Source organism: Schistocerca americana, chromosome 2, assembly GCF_021461395.2.
Source record: "Schistocerca americana isolate TAMUIC-IGC-003095 chromosome 2, iqSchAmer2.1, whole genome shotgun sequence".
Lineage (NCBI taxonomy): Eukaryota > Metazoa > Arthropoda > Insecta > Orthoptera > Acrididae > Schistocerca > Schistocerca americana.
In genome coordinates this window covers 936,868,946-936,895,684 of record NC_060120.1, presented here as the reverse complement: position 1 = coordinate 936,895,684, position 26,739 = coordinate 936,868,946, and the positions used below count along the sequence as shown (strand labels likewise).

Sequence of the window (26,739 nt, the reverse complement as noted above, 5' to 3'; positions counted from 1 at the left end):
CCAGAAGGTCTTCCTGGACGTGGTAAGTCACTTATGTCAAAACGATCCTCCTTAAAACACAAAACCCCCATACAGGGCGCAAATGTTTCTGGCTGCTTTCGCTGCTCTCACCCCTTTATTAAACTCAAACAGAAGAATGTGTCGCAAATGTTCCACTTTCTCTAATTTCTAGCTTCCACAGCTCCACTCACTATCTTCAGATAACAAAATGACGAGATGTAAAATCAAATAACAACAATGAACTGCAAAAAGGCAACCGGAATATCAACATTTTATGAACTTATGTACAGTTAGTTCCACCGAGCGAGGTGGTGCAGTGGTTAGCACACTGGACTCGCATTCGGGAGGACGACGGTTCAATCCCGCGTCCGGCCCTCCTGATTTAGGTTTTCCGTGATTTCCCTAAATCGCTCCAGGCAAATGCCGGAATGGTTCCTTTGAAAGGGCACGGCCGACTTCCTTCCAGATCCTTCCCGAGACCGATGACAGCGCTGTTTGGCCTCTTCCCCCAAACAATCCCAACAGTCAGTTCACAAGAAAGTGTAAGCCATAATTTTAAATGTAACGTCGGCAGCGCTGTCTCTGGTAGTGATCTTGAATCTCTAATCAATGCGCTTTTGCGCAGTATATAGATAATGTTTTGTTTTGTTTGTTGCCGTTTAAAATGAGTGCAAAATATCTGAAGCGTCAGGAGCCAGTGCTGCTTGTAAATCATCCAAAGGGACCAAAGCTTTCGTTTGGAGACACAGCTAAAATTCGTAGAAAGCAAAGACGTTCGCTGCGGAGTGGGTCAGCCGATATTTAGAGATTGGAAACGTGGATGATTTACCGGAGAGAGGGCTAAGGTGCCAAGTGTAATCGACAATGCCGGCGATTGAGTTAACTATTACATAATTCTGCACTTAGTAATAACGTGCATTTTCTTCTAAATATATTTGTAATAGCATTTTTTATTTCATACAGATAACGGCGTATACTTTCTTGTGGAACTGACTGTACCAACCTAATACATACCTGGAAAGAAGATTGAATGATGTACGTATTTTCACATACATTCTTCAACTATGTATTACTGAGTGTACATTGATGCATTTGCTTACTTCTGTAATTAAACTTGTTTCACCCAAATCGTTCTTGCCATACATCTGAAGCTGTATGAAATTCATAGACTTGTAATCATTCTGATGACGAGGTATGTTGATAAACTTTGTGACATTTCCGAAACTTCTGGAGCATAACAGATCTTTTTTGTGACTGTAAATGTAGTTATTCGATGGAAGATATGGTGAAATACGTGTTTTGGTGTGAGTATTGGAATGTGATTGATTCAGTTTCTGACAGCTGCAAGTAACTGTTTCTACTGCTAGCTGTGAAATTTCAGATGAAGAGCGTTTTCACATAATAAAATATGTATTAGAGACAGAAAAGAGTGTAATTTGCTATGAGGAGATAGTTTTCAGTTTTACGTTATAACTTCAATGTATAATGTGAGCCCATTGTATGAAAAGTAAAACATTACTGTATGGAACTATCATGGTATTTTCTTTACATGGACAATCATTTTGTAAAAATTAGATCTATATAGTGAGCAGATGATAAACTGATTCAGAGAAGGACAGTTTTGAAACTTCCTGGCAGATTAAAACTGTGTGCCGGACCGAGAATCGAACTCGGGACCTTTGCCTTTCGCGGGCACACAGTTTTAATCTGCCAGGAAGTTTCATATCAGCGCACACTCCGCTGCAGAGTGAAAATCTCATTCTGGAAACATCCCCCAGGCTGTGGCTAAGCCATGTCTCTGCAATATCATTTCTTTCAGGAGTGCTAGTACTGCAAGGTTCGCAGGACAGCTTCTGTAAAGTTTGAGTAAAAAAAAAAAAAAAAAAAAAAGTTGTTCGAGTCTCGGTCCGGCACACAGTTGTAATCTGCCACAAAGTTTCATATCAGCGCACACTCCGCTGCAGAGTGAAAATCTCATTCTGGAAGGACAGTTTTGCTTAAGTATTGATTTTATAAACTTAGGATCAGCACACGACTTCGCTGAATACTGGAATGCCTGGATGGATCCGTGACTCGGAGCTTCTGTGTTGGAACCATGTAACGCACAGTTTATTTCGCTTATTTCAGATCTCACAACAAATTAAAATCAGTCCACAAACTACATGCAATTTATATAAAAGCTAAGTTTTCTGTAATGTGTGTATTGCAAATTTAATAATGTAGTCTGTTGTTAAAAACAGAGATGATACTATTGTAAACGTTATCATTTTTGTCATTTAAGGTGGATTCCAAAGAAATCAACCTGAATCCATCTTAAATGACAAAAATGACAATATTTGCAAAAGTATCATCTCTGTTCTCAGCAGCAACCTGCATTATTAAATTTGCAATGTGCGCAAACACACACACACACACACACACACACACACACACCTTCATGTTTACGATAAATATTTTGTTATGTTACCATAACACTCCCCAAATGAACTATGGAATGGCCTCATTTACAAATATATGATCACGCCAACCGCTTGTACCCCCTTTCAGTTTGGAACTATATGAACACCAACTAACAGCATAAATTGTATATTTATCTGCATGTTTTTAAAGCATTAACCAATGTATTACTCCAACCTTTAGTTAGTTATTACATGTATGTAGGTATAATCATAAGAACCACTGCTTTGGAAAAGTGTTCTCTCCGACCAATCACTCCTTCCACCCTCTGTATCTGAATCTCTGTCTCTCTCTCTCCATCTGCCTCCCTTTCTCTCTTTCCCCCCTCTCTCTGTATCCCACCCTCTCCCTCCCTCCCCCCTTTCTCTCTCTCTCTCTCTCTCTCTCCCTCTCTATCTCTCTTTCTCTCTCTCTTTCCCTCTCTCTTTCTCTCCATCTGCCTCCATCGCTTCATCCCTATATCTGAATCTCAGTCAAATTGTTATTTATGTACAATTTGCAACATAATTATTGTACTTAAGGTTTGCAACAAGTCACCTCATTATGTAAACGAGTATGAAATTTAAACTACACTCCTGGAAATTGAAATAAGAACACCGTGAATTCATTGTCCCAGGAAGGGGAAACTTTATTGACACATTCCTGGGGTCAGATGCATCACATGATCACACTGACAGAACCACAGGCACATAGATACAGGCAACAGAGCATGCACAATGTCGGCACTAGTACAGTGTATATCCACCTTTCGCAGCAATGCAGGCTGCTATTCTCCCATGGAGACGATCGTAGAGATGCTGGATGTAGTCCTGTGGAACGGCTTGCCATGCCATTTCCACCTGGCGCCTCAGTTGGACCAGCGTTCGTGCTGGACGTGCAGACCGCGTGAGACGACGCTTCATCCAGTCCCAAACATGCTCAGTGGGGGACAGATCCGGAGATCTTGCTGGCCAGGGTAGTTGACTTACACCTTCTAGAGCACGTTGGGTGGCACGGGATACATGCGGACGTGCATTGTCCTGTTGGAACAGCAAGTTCCCTTGCCGGTCTAGGAATGGTAGAACGATGGGTTCGATGACGGTTTGGATGTACCGTGCACTATTCAGTGTCCCCTCGACGATCACCAGTGGTGTACGGCCAGTGTAGGAGATCGCTCCCCACACCATGATGCCGGGTGTTGGCCCTGTGTGCCTCGGTCGTATGCAGTCCTGATTGTGGCGCTCACCTGCACGGCGCCAAACACGCATACGACCATCATTGGCACCAAGGCAGAAGCGACTCTCATCGCTGAAGACGACACGTCTCCATTCGTCCCTCCATTCACGCCTGTCGCGACACCACTGGAGGCGGGCTGCACGATGTTGGGGCGTGAGCGGAAGACGGCCTAACGGTGTGCGGGACCGTAGCCCAGCTTCATGGAGACGGTTGCGAATGGTCCTCGCCGATACCCCAGGAGCAACAGTGTCCCTAATTTGCTGGGAAGTGGCGGTGCGGTCCCCTACGGCACTGCGTAGGATCCTACGGTCTTGGCGTGCATCCGTGCGTCGCTGCGGTCCGGTCCCAGGTCGACGGGCACGTGCACCTTCCGCCGACCACTGGCGACAACATCGATGTACTGTGGATACCTCACGCCCCACGTGTTGAGCAATTCGGCGGTACGTCCACCCGGCCTCCAGCATGCCCACTGTACGCCCTCGCTCAAAGTCCGTCAACTGCACATACGGTTCACGTCCACGCTGTCGCGGCATGCTACCAGTGTTAAAGACTGCGATGGAGCTCCGTATGCCACGGCAAACTGGCTGACACTGACGGCGGCGGTGCACAAATGCTGCGCAGCTAGCGCCATTCGACGGCCAACACCGCGGTTCCTGGTGTGTCCGCTGTGCAGTGCGTGTGATCATTGCTTGTACAGCCCTCTTGCAGTGTCCGGAGCAAGTATGGTGGGTCTGACACACCGGTGTCAATGTGTTCTTTTTTCCATTTCCAGGAGTGTATATAAACTTGACAGAATCGGATTTGTACACCACCTGCAATGTATTTATTCCAACGCGACTCGAACAAATTACTCCACAATCCATTAAAACGTATTCTGAAATAACGATGTTGTTATGATATATACTCTTTCTACTTCGAGATAATGTTTCTATTTTGCAATATGTTGCCTGCACCTAGCGGTTTCCACACACCACCTTCGTGTACAAAATGTGACGGTTTGTATCTGATGTTTTACGACAGAAAAAGGAACGTGTGACCACTGGACGTATTCTATTTTACTTGTTGTATTTACACCGCAAGATATACGTTTAGTTTTTAGTAAAAACAAATAAACGAAAAACATGTTCCGAAATAGTGTTTTTGGTTCTCGACTAGACAGTGCCACAAGTTACCCCACAAATAATCATTGACTGGTAACAGTAAACTTGTGTTTCATTCGATATCAGGTGTTTCTATTCTTCTTTCTTCCTTTTACCTCAGTGTCCATGACTGAGCTCCCTATAATGCCACACTCCATATAAAGCACTTCGCCTCTATCTTTCGCAGGTTCCTGTCCATGCACCCACATACAAGCCTCCTCTTCCTATTAAATGCCTCCATGCAATTGCTCTACGCGTTTTCACCCCCTTACTGCATCGCACATCCTCCGTTATTATGCTTCCCAGATATTTGAAAGCACTAATTTGTTCTGTATCTACTGGTCCTAACTTTAGAGTTGTTCTTATTCATCTTGGATTTATCACCACACATTTTTTTCTTTTTATTACTAATTCTAATTCCGAGTTCCTCACAGGTCTTGTTCGATTCTTTTAACTTTCCAATTATAGTCCTTTCGCTCTCTGCCAGTAACACGGTATCATACGCTAATTGCATACTTTATATCCTCCAACCGCCGACTGTAAACCGAATTTTTCAGACCATGTTTTCTCAGCCTGAATGCCACGCAATCGCTCGTCTAGGATTCGAAAATTTGTTTATGGTCTGATTTGATCCATTATAAATGAGTTTTGAAAGCTTGCGACTGTGAAAACAATAGGTTTGTTTATAAATAAATCTTTTGCTACCAGTCACGATTTTCTTTATTTAGTTTTTGCACGACGCGCTTCTGGAAATGGTTCCCCTTTTTAGCTTTTAGTCTGTATTCTGCCATTTCTACTGATGTTGTCAGTGTGTGAGAGTCTGCTTCATTTCGTTGACTTTTACTGCAATACATAAGAAACATGCGATATTTTAGTTGGTTATCGATAATACACACAATAAAGGCACTTGAAAATGTGAATCGTTTCCCGAAACGCGTCGTGCCAAAAGTAAATAAAGAAAACTTATAAACAAACCTATTTCGTTGTGGGATATGTGTTACAGTCACTGCTGAAAACTGTGTATGTCAAATGTTCGTCCGCTATAATGAGGATTAAATTATAAGGTTTTGAAAATGGTCAGAAGTCGACTTTTTATTGAGCGGTTTCGCTCTTCAAATGAACAAGAGCATTATCAGAATATACACTTTAAAAGAAGCAATTTAATACAGAAAACGAACACTAACATTACGTAAAGTACATTTCTACTTCCAGTATGGTGGCTTACGTTTACAGTTGGCTGAGAGCATTATAGATTGCTTTTAAAATTGGCTGACAACGCTAAAGATTAACCTGGCTGTACTATAGTACGTAAACTTACGTTTAAACATCGCTTAAAGTGCATTACTAAATGATGACATTTACAACGCCAAAGATGAAATTGACTTTACAACAGTATTTGTAACGTTCATAGTTTATTTTATCCAAAGACAATTTACAATTAAAGAAAACGAAATGTACATTTCAATCGCCGCTGTATGGGCGTCTGCGTTCCAGAAATACGAATACATATGTAAGAATTAAAATATCTTTCAGAGTACATTGTAAAAAATACGTATTTAAAACGTCTATACAAAAATGCAATCAAAACTACAGTTTTCAAAAATATTACTGTTAGGATGATACGGCAGGTATTACACACAAAGAAACTGGTACACGTGCCTAACATCTTTAGGGCCCCCGCGAGCATGCAGAAGTGCCGCAACACGACGTGGCATGGACTCAACTAATGTCTGAAGTAGTGCTGGACAGAACTGACATCATGAATCCTGCGGGGCTGTCCATAAATCCGTAAGAGTACGAGGAGATGGACATCCCTTCTGAACAGCACGTTGCAAGGCATCTCAGAGATGCTCAATAATGTCAATGTCTGGGAAGTTTACTGGCCAGCGAAAATATTTAAACTCAGAAGAGTATGTCTGGAGCCACTCTGTAGAAATTCTGGACGTGTGGGGTGTCACATTGCCCTGCTGGAATTGCCCATGTCCATCGGAATGCTCAATGGACTTGAATGGAAGAAGGTGATCATCTGCCGAAGTCGTATCTAGACATATCAGTGGTCCCATATCACTCCCACTGCACACACCCCACACCATTACAGAGCGTCCACCGGCTTGAACGGTCCCCTGCTCACATGCAGGGTCCGTGGATTCATGAGGTTGTCTCCATACGCGTACACGCCCATCCGTTCGATACAATTTGAAACGAAACGAGACTCGTCCGACTAGGCTACATGTTTCCAGTCATCAGCAGTCCAATGTCGCTGTTGACGGGCCCAGACGAGGCGTAAAGCTTTGTGTCCCGCAGTCATCAATGGTACACGAGTGGACCTTCACCTCCGAAAGCCCATTTCGTTGAATGATTCGCACGCTGACACTTGTTGACGGCCCAGCATTGAAATCTGCAGCAATTTGCGGAAGTGTTGCACTTCTGTTACGCTGGACGATTCTCTCCAGTCGTCGTTGGTTCCGTTATTTCAGGATCTTTTTCCGCCCGAAGCGATGTCGGAGATTTGATGTTTTACGGGATTCCTGTTATTCACGGTACACTCGTGAGATAGTCGTACTGGAAAATCCCCACTTCATCGCTACCTCGGAGATGCTGTGTCCCATTGCTCGTGCGCCGGCTATAACACCACGTTCAAACTCACTTAAATGTTGATAACCCGCCATTGTAGCAGCAGTAACCGAACTAACAACTGCACCAGACAATTGTCGTCTCGTATAGGCAATGCCGACCGCAACACCGTATTCTGCCTGTTTACATATCTCTATATTTGAATACTCATGCCTATACCAATTTCTTTGGGTGTTCAGTGTAGTTTGGTTGCTTATCTACAGCACTTCATCAAATAACTAGAAGAACCCACGTAAATTAATTTGTTTTTTTTTGTTTAATAAATTTTGCGGGTTTTTCTTCTTCTCTACGAAAATTTCCAATTCTTCCAAAGAACCTTCATCTACAGTTTGGATAATTGTCATACTATATTGTATATCTCATAACGTATGTTTAGTTGTTCTCAGACGTTCTCCCAGTGTTGTACGATTTGAATTCAAATTGCAATGTTCCTTATAACGTGGCTGTTTTCACAAACTTAGTTTTAATAATCGCTCCCTCTGCGGGCAATGCCTGTTCTTGGTAGAATTCGTTTCTGGCTGTAATTTCTGGGCAGTGACAGTTGGATGTTGTTTGGTAGCCACTACTGTAATCTCTCGCCTTCTTCCTTCTTCCATCTATTGTCTACTTAAACAATGCCCAGTCCAAGTAATTAATAGACTAAGCAAAGTCTTTTATGAAGATTTGAGAGAAGAGAGGATTACAATCAAATGGTTCAAAAGGCTCTCAGCACGATTGGACTTAACATCTGAGGTCATCAGTTCCCTAGACTTAGAACTACTTAAACCTAACTAACCTAAGGACATCACACACCATGCCCGAGGCAGGATTCGAACCTGCGACCGTAGCAGCATCGCAGTTCCGGACTGAAGCGCCTAGAACCGCTCGGCCACAACGGCCGGCAGATAACAATCAACTTTCAAGTTTACTTAGCATGTCATGTTGAGATGGCTCCAGTTCTTCTTGTGTAGGGGTCTGATTTTTGAAGCTGAAAATCTCTCATCAGGTCCTCACGGTTGGTTTGACCTAAATAAATTGGAAGATAGTTGTTTCAGTATTTTTTTACGTAAATATATTTTCCACAGATTTTCTCACATTTTAACATATCATGCAGTATTTTGATTTTTCACATTGATAAAGCCGATATTACACTGTTCGTACCGATTATACAAAAATACGTCCGATCACATCAGAGGCAAACTTACGACTTTCACACTTTGTGAAAATAACAGTATTCAAAAGCGTTTACAATTTTTCTTAACAAACGGATTCCTAATAGTTTTCGTTACATCATTAATTTCGATTATTATTTCATGAATAATCCAGAAATAAATATGGTAAAGAGCACAGGATTGCGCAATTAATAATTGAAATTTTAAGTGTGCTTATAATTCGTAATTTCAAATGTTTCTAAAAAAAATTATTTAACTGCACATTCATAAGTAGTAAATATAGATTATAACATTGAAACTAAAATATTTTATAAAGTAATTCATTTTCATAAATTTTAGCCCCTAAGCTTACACACTACTTAACCTAAATTATCCTAAGGACACACACACACACCCATGACCGAAGGAGGACTCGAACCTCCGCCGGACCAGCCGCACAGTCCATGACTGCAGCGCCTGAGACCGCTCGGCTAATCCCGCGCGGCGACGACTACTGTTGAGGAAACGCAATGGTAGAGGAGTATGTCCAGTTACACTACCGGCGGCCGGGGTGGCCGAGCGGTTCTAGGCGCTACAGTCTGGCACCACGCGACCGCTACGGTCGCAGGTTCGAATCCGGCCTCGGGCATGGATGTGTGTGATGTCCTTAGGTTAGTTAGGTTTAAGTAGTTCTAAGTTCTAGGGGACTGATGACCCCAATTGTTAAGTCCCATAGGGCTCAGAGCCATTTGAACCGTTACACTACCACTATCCTATACCACGCGCAATTTTTTTGGCAACGTGGAACATGGCGGAGTGTTGTTCACTTTACTTTATCTCTGGTCGCGCTGCCTGTGGCACTTTCTCTCTCCGGGAGCCTCGGACTCTGAGGGGAGGCCGTGGTGGGCGCCGACCGCCGCCACTTATCGCATCAGCGCTCGTTACGAGCCACGGCCGCCCGGCCGGACGCCGGGGTCGGCAGTGTCCGCGGGTACCCCACCGGCGGTCGCGTCGCGTCGTGTCGCCTGCGACAACCGCGCGCTCTCACCATGGCGACGCTGGGGACGCTCAAAAGGGGCAGCGTGCAGATCCAGAGGGCCGCCATCAAGGCCACAGGTGGGTCCACTCGCTACCAGCTACCACGGGATCCGCCGGTTTCCGCAACGCGATACCACCACCAACACGAGCTCGAGTGCATCAGCACCAGTGGTGTAAGGGCATGGAACAAATACGTGAGGCTTGTTTTTGTGTCATCAGTCTCCAGGTATCAATGGAGATGCTGCACCTCGTTACTATACACAGGAAATTAACCAGAACCAACCGATTCAATTTTCACCCAAAGAAGTCACGTTCGTAGCGCAATCCTATCCGTCATGAAATTACCACACACTGGTATACTAAATTCATACTAACTCATTGTGAAATCTTCCCGAAAAGAATAGCTGAGGGCTGCTTTGATGATTACACCACATGCTTCACGTGGTCAACTGGGTTTACACAAAGAGTGTAACTCCAAAATAATTTTGATAATTAAAATAAATTACATCTAAACGCAATTTACAAAAGAAAAACCTCGAACTGGTTACTATCTTCTTACTATTAACCTGATGGGTCAAACAATAGTATAAGCACGTAGTACTGGTCTCACAAAGTACACCCCACGTGGGTTGAACATAAAGAAAAGTTGCAATATTGAAAAATATTGTCAAGACGAGACGTTATAATCTCACACACATTCGCATTTAAGATTGATGATCTTAGTTAGAGTTACGCATCATCAACACGTGGTTCCACTTTACTCACAAAGTAGTCACAAATCAACTACTAGAAGATATTCTGAACTTCACACTCGAATTACACTGTGTTGCAATTTATGATAACATAAGATATTTTAGATCTAGATTAAATTTTCAGTTAGGCTGAACTTAAGAAATCAGTTGTTCTACGGACTTAGTAGAGACGCGCTTAGCCGGAGATCTTACCACTTCAGACGCTCGCCGCGGACAGACTGGCTTGGGCTCTTACCGAGGGTGCTTCACTGATACAAACGGAAGTGACCAGAGAGGCAGCTTCCTATACCAACATGACAAGGGATGGACAGGATCACACCAAGAATAGAAACCTCTTTGCTTTTAGAAAGCGTAGCTACCTGTTCCAACGTTGGTCCTACTGTTCTCTACCAGACAGGCTCCTTTCACACAGAAGGGTAGGGGGGTGACAGTATCTTATCATATACAGTATATAAAAGAAAGCGGATGTAGGTTCCATATGAGACTGTGTGCCATGAATTACATATAAACTGAGTTTTAAAGTGTAATAGCGTGACAGATCGTTTTTGATTATGTGTAAAAGTAACACGTTCCACTGCTCAGTCTCCTCTCAGATAGAGTCAGAAACACCACAGTAAATTTAGAAGAGGAATTTATGCCGTAAATGACAACAGATTTAAGAAATTAACATGAAAGGAATCCAACAGAGACCTTTCAATACTTTTCTCAATTGGTATACACTAAGCCGACAAAAGTCATGGGATACCTCCGACTGTCGTGTTAGAGCTCTGTTTCCCCAGTGTAGTACACCAACTCGACGTGGCATAGATTCAACAAGTCGCTGGAAGTCCCCTGTAGAAATAATGAGCCATTCTGCCTCTATAGCCGTCCGTGACTGCCAAAGTGTTGCTGGTCCAGCTGTTCAAATGGCTCCAAGCACTGTGGGACTTAACGTCTGAGGTTATCAGTCCCCTACACTTAGAACTACTTAAACCTAACTAACGTAAGCACATCACACTCACCCATACCCGAGGCAGGATTCGAACCTGCGACCGTAGCAGCAGCGCGGTTCCGGACTAAAGCACCTAGAACCGCTCGGCCAGAAAGTACATGATCGTTTGGCAGTCAGGTAACAGGGCAACCACTCAAAATGCAGTCCAGAGAGGAACGGCGGAAAATTATCGAGGAGGCCAAGTCCCATCCTGGGATGTAGTGCCAATGGAAGAAGGATGATACCAAAACTTATTCCAGAATATGTACGATGGAAGACAATGCCCAAAAACTTAAATAGTGTTGTGATTACTCTACGTGAGCGAGGTCATTTTCCTGCGTAGGGTGCTGTTCTACTTCGAAATCACTTCATTTCATAATTTGGTGGTTAGCTAATTCCGGCCCCTTGGGCGTCATCAAGCTGCAAAATGGTTCAAATGGCTCTGAGCGCTATGGGACTTAACATCTGAGGTCATCAGTCCCCTAGACTTAGAACTGCGTAAACCTAACTAACCTAAGGATATCACACACATCCATGCCCGAGGCAGGATTCGAACCTGCGACCGCAGCAGCATCGCGGTTGCGGACTGAAGCGCTTAGAACCGCTCGGCCGGCCGGCGAAGATAACAAGGAAAGGACCACGTCTCAACCCAAGTATAATTAGTAGTCTAGCATCGTGCACGAAGTGACCTCTTGATTATGTCCCAAAAATGTCCGATAGGATTCATATCGTGCGATCTGGTTGGCCAAATCGTTCTCTCGAACTGACCAGAATATCTTTCAAACCAATGGTGAACAGTTGTCGCCCACTGACATGAGGCACTGTCATTCATAAAAAAATCCATCGTTGTTTGGGAACATGACGTCCATGAACGGCTGCAAATAGCCGAACATCCAGAGGACCCAGTCCATTCCATGTAAACACAGGCCACACCATAACAGAGCCACCACTAGATTGCACAATGCCTTATTGAGAACTTGGCTCTATGGGTTCGGGGTGTCTGCACCCCACTCGAATCCTACCATCAGCTCTTACCAACTGAAATCGGGACTCATCTGAGCAAACCACAAATTTCCAGTCATCTAGGGTACAACCGATATGGTCACGAATCCTGAAAAGGCGCAACAGGTGATGTGCTGTTAGTCGAAGCATTCGCGTCGACCGTGTGCTGCCATAGCTCGTTAATGCCCAATTCCGCCTACTCTCCTAACGGATACGTTCGTCGTATGTCCCACAATCATTTCTGCGATATTTCACGCAGTGTTGCTTCTGTGTTAGTAACTCTAAGCAAGTGACGCTGCTCTCGGTCGCAAGTGAAGGCCGTCAGCCACTGCAATGCTAGTAGTGGGAGGTAATGCCTGAAATTGTTTATTCTCGGCACACTCTTGACAGTGTTGATGGCGGAATATTGAATAACGATTTCCAAAATGGAATGCCACATGCGTCTAGCTCCAACAACATTCCGAGTTCAGAATCTGTTAATTCCTGTCGTGTGTCCGAAACCATTTCACATGGATCACCGGACTACAAATGACAGCTGCGCCAATGCACTACGCTTTTATACCTTGCGATGCGATACTACCACCATCTGTATATGTACATGTCGTTATCCCACGAGTTTTTGTCACTTCTGTATATATTCCGTTCAAGGTTCACACTATCGCATGGGAGTGGACAGAGAATCATGTCCCCTATGTTCTCAGTTATTTGCATCTACATCTACATTTATACTCCGCAAGCCACCCAACGGTGTGTGGCGGAGGGCACTTTACGTGCCACTGTCATTACCTCCCTTTCCTGTTCCAGTCGCGTATGGTTCGCGGGAAGAACGACTGTCTGAAAGCCTCCGTGCGCGCTCTAATCTCTCTAATTTTACATTCGTGATCTCCTCGGGAGGTATAAGTAGGGGGAAGCAATATATTCGATACCTCATCCAGAAACGCACCCTCTCGAAACCTGGCGAGCAAGCTTCACCGCGATGCAGAGCGCCTCTCTTGCAGAGTCTGCCACTTGAGTTTATTAAACATCTCCGTAACGCTATCACGGTTACCAAATAGCCCTGTGACGAAACGCGCCGCTCTTCTTTGGATCTTCTCTATCTCCTCCGTCAAACCGATCTGTTACGGATCCCACACTGATGAGCAATACTCAAGTATAGGTCGAACGAGTGTTTTGAAAGCCACCTCCTTTGTTGATGGACTACATTTTCTAAGCACTCTCCCAATGAATCTCAACCTGGTACCCGCCTTACCAACAATTAATTTTATATGATCATTCCACTTCAAATCGTTCCGCACGCATACTCCCAGATATTTTACAGAAGTAACTGCTACCAGTGTTTGTTCCGCTATCATATAATCATACAATAAGGATCCTTCTTTCTATGTATTCGCAATACATTACATTTGTCTATGTTAAGGGACAGTTGCCACTCCCTGCACCAAGTGCCTATCCGCTGCAGATCTTCCTGCATTTCGCTACAATTTTCTAATGCTGCAACTTCTCTGTATACTACAGCATCATCCGCGAAAAGCCGCATGGAACTTCCGACGCTATCTACTAGGTCATTTATATATATATTGTGAAAAGCAATGGTCCCATAACACTCCTCTGTGCCACGCCAGAGGTTACTTTAATGTCTGTAGACGTCTCTCCATTGATAACAACATGCTGTGTTCTGTTTGCTAAAAACTCTTCAATCCAGCCACACAGCTGGTCTGATATTCCGTAGGCTCTTACTTTGTTTATCAGGCGATAATGCGGAACTGTATCGAACGCCTTCCGGAAGTCAAGAAAAATAGCATCTACCTGGGAGCCTGTATCTAATATTTTCTGGGTCTCATGAACAAATAAAGCGAGTTGGGTCTCACACGATCGCTGTTTCCGGAATCCATGTTGATTCCTACATAGTAGATTCTGGGTTTCCAAAAACGACATGATACTCGAGCAAAAAACATGTTCTAAAATTCTACAACAGATCGACGTCAGAGATATAGGTCTATACTTTTGCGCATCTGCTCGACGACCCTTCTTGAAGACTGGGACTACCTGTGCTCTTTTCCAATCATTTGGAACCCTCCGATCCTCTAGAGACTTGCGGTACACGGCTGTTAGAAGGGGGGCAAGTTCTTTCGCGTACTCTGTGTAGAATCGAATTGGTATCCCGTCAGGTCCAGTGGACTTTCCTCTATTGAGTGATTCCAGTTGCTTTACTATTCCTTGGACACTTATTTCGATGTCAGCCATTTTTTCGTTTGTGCGAGGATTTAGAGAAGGAACTGCAGTGCGGTCTTCCTCTGTGAAACAGCTTTGGAAAAAGGTGTTTAGTATTCCAGCTTTACGCGTGTCATCCTCTGTTTCAATGCCATCATCATCCCGGAGTGTCTGGATATGCTGTTTCGAGCCACTTACTGATTTAACGTAAGACCAGAACTTCCTAGGATTTTCTGTCAAGTCGGTACATAGAATTTTACTTTCGAATTCACTGAACGCTTCACGCATAGCCCTCCTTACGCTAAGTTTGACATCGTTTAGCTTCTGTTTGTCTGAGAGGTTTTGGCTGCGTTTAAACTTGGAGTGAAGCTCTCTTTGCTTTCGCAGTAGTTTCCTAACTTTGTTGTTGTACCACGGTGGGTTTTCCCCGTCCCTCACAGTTTTACTCGGCACGTACCTGTCTAAAACGCATTTTACGATTGCCTTGAACTTTTTCCATAAACACTCAACATTGTCAGTGTCGGAACAGAAATTTTCGTTTTGATCTGTTAGGTAGTCTGAAATCTGCCTTCTATTACTCTTGCTAAACAGATAAACCTTCCTGCCTTTTTTTATATTCCTATTAACTTCCATATTCAGGGATGCTGCAACGGCCTTATGATCTCTGATTCCCTGTTCTGCACTTAAAGAGTCGAAAAGTTCGGGTCTGTTTGTTATCAGTAGGTCCAAGATGTTATATCCACGAGTCGGTTCTCTATTTAATTGCTCGAGGTAATTTTCGGATAGTGCACTCAGTATAATGTCACTCGATGCTCTGTCCCTACCACCCGTCCTAAACATCTGAGTGTCCCAGTCTATATCTGGTAAATTGAAATCTCCACATGCTGAGAAAATTTATGTGAAATGTATTCCAAATTTTCTCTCAGTTGTTCTGCCACTAATGCTGCTGAGTCGGGAGGTCGGTAAAAGGAGCCAATTGTTGGATGTATTTTAATTTCTGTCTTCCTCTACAGTTTTTACCCTTTACATCTTCCTCTGATACTATGGAAAATCGATACGCATGCGATAGCTTGCGCTACACTTGATATTCCAAAACGCACACAAAAACTGGATTTTCTCAGGGCTAATACCGCGGGCTCTGCTGGTGATGGAAATATAGGATCAGGTGTTTTCGACAGCCATCGGGCTAGGGACCATTTCTACACTCAACAGAAGCATTGTCTTACTGTAACTGTCCAACAGTGCAGGGTCACTATTTGAGTATTACACACTTCCTCCAGCTTAGGCAAATAAAGCAATTCGATTGGTTGCTTTTGCATTAGATGCGGTCTACGGTGCACCTTAAGAGATTTTATGGACGCACCAATTAGTTCATGGCCGATTTTTCCGTAAAACATGGTTTTCGAGTACTAAAACCAATCCTCCGATTTCCGGATGGCTATGCACAGCAAACAGCTGATATTTTTACGATATATTTCTGAGATCCCGATTCCGGCATCTTTGAAAATTTTGTTGATAGCTTTATCCGTTTCCCAGATGCAGTGGTTCAAAGTCATACTGCTTGTATACGTAAAATACGCACGTACAATCCGGTATGAGGCGAAGACTTAGCTTATAAAGTGACGTAGCAAGGACAAATATTCTGTAAGGCATCTCCACTATCATCAGATGAGTTTTGGGAATCCCATGTTGGAGTAGTGAGGTATATGCAAAATGTTTCTGCACATAAAATCCGGACTGAGGTGTAAAGGTTTGTAGATTTGCGATTTTTCAATTTCACGTAAGTAAACTATCAAAACCCATAAAGTTATTGTCGTGTGAGCGACTTGCCCTACTGTAGAAGGGAAAAGAAGGGAACCAGCGGAGAAATCTCCTATTGGAGCACAGAAAAGGCGAATATGCTCCCGTTTCTTAAAAGACACCGACTGAAAATTGGGGTACCAGATGCCTCATCTACGTTCCTCAGCACCTTTACAAAAATTTCTCAAAAATTTTTGGCATGCGAACCTATTCGCGCTATGTTATGCGGAGAGAGAAGAAGCCAGTGGCAGTACGAAAGAGGCGGAAAAGTAATGAAAACTGAAAGGCAGTACACGATGATTGTGGTGCAGAAAGAGCAAAGAAGACAATGGCAATGTGAGAGAGAGACAGCGACTCAGTGGCAGTGGAACATGGTTGACAGTGACAGAAAAGTGCTAGGAAAAGAGTGAAGGAGACAGCGCCAATGGGAGAGGGATAAAGAGAAGGAGAAAGTGGAAATGGGAGAGTGCCAGTAATAGTGAGAGACAAATGACAATGCAATGACAACGAGGAGGAGAGAGATAGTGACAGTGAGAAGAGACAGCAGCAAAGCGAAGGAATGAAGTAAGAGAGAGCAAGAGGGGGACAGTAACAGCGAAAGGAGACGGAACGAAGAGGATGTGTCTGTGAGAAAAGGAACAGTGACAGAGAGACACCAATGACAGTGAGTGGTTAATGAGTGAGAAAGGTCAGGTAGGAAAGGATGGGTCTAAGCGACTTAAAGCGATGGACTAGTGGGTGTGAGCGAGCTACAGTTGAGGGAGCTTGTGGCCGTGAGAAGTGAGTTGCACATTAAAAAGAGCGCGAATTTGTCGCATGCCAGAATCTTTGGGAAATATTTGAAGGTGCTGAGGGAGGTACGCGTAGAATGCGGCGGCTGGTACGCAGTTTTTCAGTCAGATTCTTTCAAAAAACAGGAGTGGATTCGCTATTTGCATGCACCGATAGGAGCATTTTTCCTCTGGTTCCCTTTTGTTAGAAAACATATCCTACCATGCTGTCGCTTCTTTGCGGCAGTGTTTCCCGCATGTTCCTTTCTTTGCCGATTCTGCGGAGAAGCTCCTCATTCCTTATCAGTTTACCCGTCCGCCCCAGTAGCTGAGTGGTCAGCGTGACGGATTGCCGTCCTCTGGGCCCGGGTTCGATTCCCGGCTGGGTCGGAGATTTTCTCCGCTCAGGGACTGGGTGTTGTGTTGTGTTCATCATCATTTCATTCCCATCCGGCGTGCAGGTCGCCCAATGTGGCGCCGACTGTAATAAGACCTGCGATATGGCGGCCGGACCTGCCCCGCGAGGGGCCTCCCGGCCAATGACACCAAACGCTCATTTCCATTCCATCAGTTTACCTGCTTTTTCAAAATCCATCTATAGCGCCACATGTCAACAACTCCATTCATTCCTTTTCCAGCCCGCACGGTAACTCAGCGTGTTCGGTCAGCGGGTTAGCTGCCCTCTGTAATAAAGAAAAAACTGAGTTAATGGATCAACGACGAAGTGAAACGGGTGTCTTGCGACGTCCACCCCGAGCAGATTCAAAGAACGGAGTCGAACAAAATGAGATTTAAAAAAAAAGTGGTCAGCGTGACGGATTGCTCTCCTACGGGCCCGGGTTCGATTCTCGGCTGGTTCGGGGATTTTCTCCGCTCAGGGACTGGGTGTTGTGTTGTCATCATCATCGTTTCATCCCCATCCGACGCGCAGGTCGCCCAATGTGGCGTCGCATGTAGTAAGACCTGCACCAAGGCGGCCGCACCTGCCCCGCAAGGGGCCTCCCGGCCAATGACACCAAACGCTCGTTTTCCTTCTTTTTTTTCGGCCAGAAATGCCCTTTGCCTGTTCTAGTGTACTTTTTATGTTCTCCTTTCATCGCCTGTCATGTGTTATTTTCCTTTAAAAGTGGCGGAATTCCTTAACTTCGTAGTCCCAGATTTCGATGTTAAAGTTTATCGCTAAGCACTTTTCTATTACTCCTCATTACTTTCATCTTTCTCGGGTTTAGTCTCCATTCATATTCTGTAATCTCTAGACTGTTCGGACGACCTAATGAGCAAAACGGGTGGATTTTGGCACGATATCCCTCATCAGACATCCAACAACTGTACCAATCAATGTGAAGCCGAATAATTGCTTGTGTAGGAGCTGGAGGTGGACAATCATCTTATTGCCTTGTTCAGTTTGTGAAGCTTTTTCTCTTTTATACATCATCCATTTTTCCTGGAATTATAATCGTTTTTTTGTCTGTAAATGTACATAAAATCTACCGATTTCCGTCCCATCAGGTAATTTCTTCGTTATGCGTCTTTTTTTGTCGTAGGGTGTATTTCAACACGAGGTACACAGAAAGACTTAAAGCGCTGTACATACTCGAATGGTTCAAATGGCTCTATGCACTATGAGGTTTAACGTCTGAGGTATGAATGCCCTGGCCGGCCGAAGTGGCCGCGGGTTCTGGCGCTGCAGTCTGGAACCGCGAGACCGCTACGGTCGCAGGTTCGAATCCTGCCTCGGGCATGGATGTGTGTGATGTCCTTAGCTTAGTTAGGTTTAACTAGTTCTAAGTTCTAGGGGACTAATGACCTCAGGAGATGAGTCCCATAGTGCTCAGAGCCATTTGAACCATTTTTTATGAATGCCCTAGACTTAGAACCACTTAAACCTAACTAACCTAAGGACATCACACACATCCATGTCCAGAGCGCGGTTCCGGACTGAAGCGCCTGGAACCGCTCGGCCACAGCTTACATAACTGTTTCGCAGTCAGGTAACAGGACAATCACTCAAAACGGTCAAGGAAAACTTTGGGCAACTATCAGTGTAAATTTTTAATGAAAATTTTATGGTAGTCTGTACCTTGAAAATAGGCGTACAAAGACTGTTATTCTATAGCTAGAAATTTAATGGTACCTGGAAAAAATTTTGAACAACATAATTCGTTCGTGTATTTTGCGATGGTTCTGTAAGTAAATATTCTCAAAATCATCTTACTGAAATCTTCGATTTCCGTTTGTTAGAACAATTTTATATTTATCTTACACATCTGTATTTTCGTTGATAAATTTGGCAATATATGCTGTATTTACGGTGTTTATAAATGTTAGGGTGATAATGATTTATTGTTTGCTTTATTTCGCCTCGAAGCCCAAATTATTTTAGTACACAGATAATTACATATTTTAGCCTTTATGATACCCTTCTATAATGTCAGTTTTTCACGTTTTGGCTCTAGTGCAATTGTATACCAATAAAGCTTGGCTCCACAGATTTATGAGTATTTACTTACATTCCACTTAAAACTGGAGAAAAGGCCCTTCACAAAACATGAGTAGCATTACGCACCTTGGGCACCACCTCGCACATGTAACTACTCTTTAGTATGAACATGGTATTAACCAGCCCTAGAAAATCGCAGAGAGATTTGGATTTGGGCAACACTTCACAGCCATAAATTATTAAACCAGTTCTAGTGAACATGTTTCAGCTAACGGCGAACAGTCCGCATTCGCAACAGATTGAAACTGTACACCAAACCAGGCATCGAATACGGGTTTCTGATTTTGGTTGACTGGAGAACTTTTTTTTTTTTTTTTTTTTTTTTTTTTTTTGCGGTATCATCGAGCGCAATACCGACTCAGTTCTTTCGTGTTTTTCCTTAATGCAGTCAGATGATATTGTATTCCATCCTTCTGGAATTTAGCTTGCACTCCGTCTTTAATGATCTCGTCATCGACTGGACTTTTAACTGTGGCCTTCCTTTCTTTGTTTTTCAATTTTTCGATACCAACAGGGCTGATTTAAAGCCGAAGCGACACGAGATGTCTCCTGAGGCACGAAGTTGAGAAGGATGACGTAGGCATCCGTGTGGAAAATTCGTATACAGAAGATATCACAATTAATGGATTGAAGTCTAGGACATCAGAAGCAAAAACATTCTACTAAACATGGGTCCAGAAATAAGCCGTTTTAGACAAAACTGCGGACGTGTGGTTAAGAGCCACCACCGATTTTCGTATCAAATATTGTCCTGGTTAGTACAAATGCATTTGAAATTCAAAATTTTCAATAAAGTTCCCATGTAATTGGGCTCAAATTTCACCCAAGGCTCAACAAGAAATATAATATTGCTTCGCATATTACGTGTCACAATTTGTTTCCCACTTGTCGTCCTCACATTTCATTAATAAATTCGAATATTGAAGGTGCCTTGCAAAGAACAAACGCGAAACTCGTATGGCACAAAAACTGTGTTTCATTCAATTGCAATTAGACGGTCCCAATGTAAAAGTTATCAACATATCGTAATCGAATATCTCTCTTTCTACTCGCACACAAATTTTTGTTTTCCTCTTCAGTTCTATACATAAAATTGTAGATCATATTTATCAATTTTCTACTTTCATGAACAATTCGCTAGTGCGTTTTCTTCAAATGTAACATGCAATTCACGCAGCTAAACAGTGTCCTTTGTTTAACATATCAATGTAAGAAGTGCTTTTTAAATTTCTGTCCCACTCTTTTCCGATGGAAAGTGAAATAGTAAATTATAAAATTTTAAAGTTCCTTTATTAAACTAAAAAAGGTAACAGAAATTATATACTTTTATTTTTTATGTTCATTTTTATAAATAGCACATTTTCACTGAAGCTAGAATAATGCTTCTAGTTCTTTCAGCTTTCGTAAAGCTTCTAAAGATCTCAGAGATTACGCTAAATAGGTGTAAAATCTGCAATTATCACTAGAATAAGATTAATAAATTTATTTCTGTTGCAGAGAATTGTCCATGTAGTACATATACACATCAAAAAAAGTTTTGGATCATCCCGGTATGTCGGGCAGGTGTGTTGCAGTTGTGACTGTTCTCGTGCCGATCGGAAAGTCATCCCTGGCGTTATTTATAGACGCACACACAGTTACCATGAGCGCTTTCTTTGGGTAGAACACGCAATCGAATGGATTGAGGCATTTCATCTGAAAATAAAGCACCAGTAGGAATGCATTAGAAACGTCGGTAGAACGATAGAGTGCATATCCACGATGCCATGAAGGACAATCGCGACCAGTTATCGGGTCCGCACTATCACGTAACACGTAGAAAGCTTGTCAACCATGGAAGTTGCTGGACGTACGCTCTGCACTCAATTGTGGTACGGACATGAAATCAGTTCCAACTGACAGGTAGTGTTGAGGACTTGCACTGTACAGGCCGCCTACGTTTGACAGATGCACAGGATGATTGATATCTATAACTTTTGAGTCAAAGGAACCACGGGATGAGTACTCAAGAACTGGATTCGGCATTCGAAGAGGCTGCAGGACGTCATGTATCGCAACAGACGATTAGGAGGCGATCGCATGTTGCGAATTTCCATTCCTGATGACCAAAGCGAGCACCAAGTCGAACACCATACACTCAGTTACAGACAGGCAAGGAATCATGAGAATGGACGCCCCAGACTGGCTACGGGTGTTTTTTCCCTGATAATCTCGGACATTGTGTTTGGAGACAACCCAGCACAAGTGCAACAAGGTGATTTTGGAGTGATGTTCTGGGGTCTGATTACATGTGGCCTTCGTGGTTTTTGAGGACACTATCATTGCACATCAGTACAGGGACGAGATTCTGCAGCCAGTAGTGGGCCGTTGCGCCAAATTCTAGGTGGCAATATCTTCTTGATGAATGATAACTAGCGTGCTCATCGTGTTGTTCTCGTGAACATGTTCCTTCAGTATTCTAGAAACACCAGAACGGAGTGGCCTGCCTGTTCCACAGACAGACTCAATCGAACACATGTAGGATCATTCAGAACGATTTGTTTTTGGATGTCGACATCGATCAAGTACTGTGCGCGACTTACTCAGAATCACCTTTATGAATGGGACAATCCGGACCTGGGCTGGCTTGATGATCTCATCGCTGGTACGTCACGAAGGATTCAAGCACGCATCCGAGCAGGTGGACGTTACACCACGTATTGATGTTGCTCAGAAGGGTGATCTCGACACATTGCAAATGAATATATACGCATGACTCAGAGCCAGTTTTTTTTTCCTCTGCCATGAATTCAGGAATAAAAGGATGATACAAAACTTCTGTTGATGTGTGTATCTTAGGATCAAAATAACAACACTTTTCACGATCATTAGATTTAGATTCATTTTTAAAGGCCTATCCAAGAGTCCAACAAAAGGCAATTAATGTCTGGAACGTGAACACCCAAGTTCCGCGTTAGTTTCCTCTTATGGTAAACAACTTTGTATGCAGCGTACTACGTGACTAGGCTGCTGAGTGACAGGTTTCATTCAGAGGGGAAACAGTGCCTGAAAATGGCTTCTGAATGTCAGCTATACCGTTTCCTCGTACAGCCAATTAACAAACGAGCTGCCATTTCCCTCTCACCGTTCTACCGGATCTCTAATGACAATGCGTTTTTGTAAAGGATACCGTTCTCGGAAGTAACTCTGCTTGTGACGTCAGCGGCTGCGTCCATGGGCATAACAGTTAATAGGAATAAACGCCTCAGGCGTTTACGAATGTGCTAGCCCACTCATTTTATTTTTAGCACGTACATTGACATTTCTCACATAGCGAAAGTTAACTAATGTCTTTCTTAAATTAAATAAAGAAAAAGACTCTGAATCACATGCAACTGATGCCTCCATTTTTGCAGTAAGCCCTAGTGAAAATCGCATCTGTCTATAAATTACATGAGGACAACAACCTTCACAAGTGCAACGGACAAAAGACTCATTTGTCTCAAAGATAAATAATTATACATTACTACCGGGCGAGTAAATGCAATTAAGGGGGCTGCAAAGCCAAAGAAACTCTGAATATAATGGAATTCGACCTATAGACGAACTTCAGTGCAACGCACATCTTTACGCAGTTTGTGGAATCGGAAACAACCTATACGCAAAAACTCTGACCTCCAAACACACAAGAGAGAGCTTTCCTCTGAGAAATCTGTGAAAGTTGAACTGCAGCGGATATTGACGGTGTTGCTACATTTTTCGCTATCTGGCGTTCAAATGCTTCCCCAGATACGATGAAAAATCACACAATACAAATCAATAATCTTGATGGAGTGAAATGTGCCAGTCAAAGGGATGATACAATCATTAAGTGGCCTGTTGTAGACTGTGAGCTTATGCAACCACGTGGTTACAAAAGTGACAAGGAAGATTTTAAAACATACACGTACATGGACACCATATTTGTTAATAACCCGTTCTATCAGAAAGTCTCTCCTTTTACAGAATATGCAGACGAACGTTGAGCCTCCCCAGTCAACCTCGAAATTAAACCGAGTACAGAAGAGATAAATTACTATAAAAAATAATCATTTATTGGAATCGAAGTTACTTGCTACTGAATGAAGGGGCGTTTTAGAATCAAGTTTGACCATAAATGGCAATACAGTAGTATGTATGGATATTCTGGTCCGTATACACACTGTTCGGAAATTCCTTCACAAACTTGTAGAGGGGAGAGGGTACATAAAGTTTTGAATGTTAATCCATGTCCTGAAATGTTCCGCTTCCGTTCTACGATGGTTTCAATTCAGCTGTTTAACTCATGGACTTCTGCTTGAGCAACTGAATTAGGCGTGACGCAGTACAGTTATTAGGTAACAGTTCGAAAGGAAGAATAACGAATCATCCACTTATCCCTTAAGCACATTTGTTTGAATTAACTTATAAACATTACGCATTTACGTTATTCCAAAATAAAACAGAATCCAGCATAATGTACGTACAGAACAGCAATGAATGAATAATGAGCGTATGGCATTGGTGGCCGGGAGACCCCTCGTGGGGCGGTTCGGCCGCCGCTCCACAAGTTTTTTAACGCCACTACGGCGACTTGCGAGTGAATGAGGATCAAATGATGATGAAAGACACACAACACCCAGTCATCTCGAGGCAGACAAAAATCCCTAACCCGCCGGGAATCGAACCCGGGACCCCGTGCGTGGGCAACGAGAACGCTACCGCAAGACCACGAGCCGCGGACTACAGAACAGTAATGATGTGTTACAACAGGGACTCGATGTGGCGACCAACAACGTTGTTACAGACATTGTACCTACGAAGCACGTTGTAGTACATACTCTCCATGCAATCTGGTGTCTCTTCAGCCTGTGTCTCTACGGGCGTCCTGTAAATAAAATGTTGCAAGAAGTAGTCAATAGGAGTTAATTCCGGTGATCGCTGCGGCCGCGCTGCTGGACCACCTCGGCCTATCCATCTTCCACCAGACCGTCTGTTGAGAAGTTTCCAAGCCGCACACGAAAAGTGAGGTGGTGCACCATCATGCTCAAACAGCATTTCCTGGCGGACATTCAGCGGCACAGCTTCCATGAACGGGTTCAATACACGTCATCCTGTCTACCCTATCGCGTACCATGACAAGCAACTATGACACTTTTCTGTCTCCCTCAACAGACGTGGGGGCATTGCACCACTGAACTGAAATCGCCATATAACGGAAACGGGTTCCTATTCAAAATATTATGCACTCAGCCCCCTCCACAAGAGGGTTCTGACAGGTACTTCTGAAAACACAGTAGACACGCAACTCAACCTGTACAGAAAGGAAGTAAGTTCCGTTCTTAAATAGGAAAGCCAAGTAATGGCAAGAGACTTGCCATGCCTAACCGCGACGTCGGAAAACAAAAATTCTACCAGAGTGCCGCCGACAACAGCGGTAATGTGTTGCGTGAGCCAACGCCATTTAGTGATGTTACCAGTAGAATTAGCAGTATGAAGTGGAACAACAACCTGGTACCGCTTGACTGAGCAGAACGAAGAACCGCAGGCGCAATAGATCTAGCGTGTTGGTCAGGGGGTTAGCTACCCTTTGAGCGAACGGATCAACGGTGAAGCAAATGGTTCAAATGGCTCTGAGCACTATGGGACTTAACTTCTGAGGTCATCAGTCCCCTAGAACTTAGAACTACTTAAACCCAACTAACCTAAGGACATCACACACATCCATGCCCCAGGCAGGATTCGAACCTGCGACCGTAGCGGTCGCTCGGTTCCATACTGTAGCGCCTAGAACCGCTCGGCCACTCCGGCCAGCAACGGTGAACCATAACGAGTGTCACGGGACGTCCGCCCCGAACAAATGCAACGAACAGTAAAGAACAAAATGAGATTAGAAAAGAAGAGCAGGACACAGAGCTGCAAACCAGAGTGACTGCAAAACGGGGCCCACGTAACGCGAATACGAATTCATCCGATTGGCCACCTCAGACCAAACAGCATCCTGTGAGATATGTCACTCGTTTGCAGCCAATGATCTGCGCTAGGTAGTACACCATCAGTTTCGGAGTGTCAGCGTGCTTACCTTGCTGCGTAAGGTTCAAATGGTTCAAATGGCTCTGAGCACTATGGGACTTAACAGCTGCGGTCATCAGTCCCCTAGAACTTAGAACTACTTAAACCTAACTAACTAAGGACATCACACACATCCATGCCCGAGGCAGGATTCGAACCTGCGACCGTAGCAGTCCCGCGGTTCCGGACTGCGCGCCTAGAACCGCGAGACCACCGCGGCCGGCGCTGCGTAAGGAAGGACAGCGTGATGTTAGCTTAGCGATCAAATGAGTTGCGGTTAAACCGGCGAGTTTCAATGGTGCAAGTAACGGTAAACGATATAAATTTTCCACAGTTCCCTAATATACAGTGCCGACCGCGGTGGCCGTGCGGTTCTAGCGCTGCAGTCCGGAACCGCGGGGCTGCTACGGTCGCATGTTGGAATCCTGCCTCGGGCATGGATGTGTGTGATGTCCTTAGGTTAGTTAGGTTTAAGTAGTTCTACGTTCTAGGGGACTGATGACCTAAGATGTTAAGTCCCATAGTGCTCAGAGCCATTTGAACCTAATATACAGTCCAGTCACACTAACGTGATCACCTGTGACAAGGCTGAATAGATATATTGTGCAGTGTGGGCTGCTGAAGAGACTTGCAGTAAGAGAATAAGTGACAGTCTGGAAGGTACCGACATAGATGTAGAGCCGTACCGATTCCACGGAGTCCGACACACAGTCAACATGGGTTTAGAAAGCATCGTGCCTGTGAAACACAACTAGCTCTTTATTCACATGAAGTGTTGAGTGCTGTTGACAAGGGATTTCAGATCGATTCCGTATTTCTGGATTTCCGGAAGGCTTTTGACACTGTACCACACAAGCGGCTCGTAGTGAAATTGTGTGCTTATGGAATATCGTCTCAGTTATATGACTGGATTTGTGATTTCCTGTCAGAGAGGTCACAGTTCGTAGTAACTGACGGGAAGTCATCGAGTAAAACAGAAGTGATTTCAGGCGTTCCCCAAGGTGGTGTTATAGGTACTTTGCTGTTCCTTATCTATATAAACGATTTGGGAG

At 43.9% G+C, this 26,739-nt stretch overlaps 1 protein-coding gene across 1 annotated transcript in view; it reads left to right on the top strand.

Moving 5' to 3' along the window:
* The first annotated feature begins 9,575 nt into the window (after positions 1-9,575).
* Positions 9,576-26,739, top strand: part of LOC124594560 — a 375,202-nt gene continuing 358,038 nt past the window's right edge. Inside the window, exon 1 of the mRNA XM_047132932.1 lies at positions 9,576-9,691. Coding sequence (XP_046988888.1) covers positions 9,625-9,691 — 67 coding nt within the window. The 5' untranslated portion in view covers positions 9,576-9,624. The remainder of the gene's footprint in view (positions 9,692-26,739) is intronic.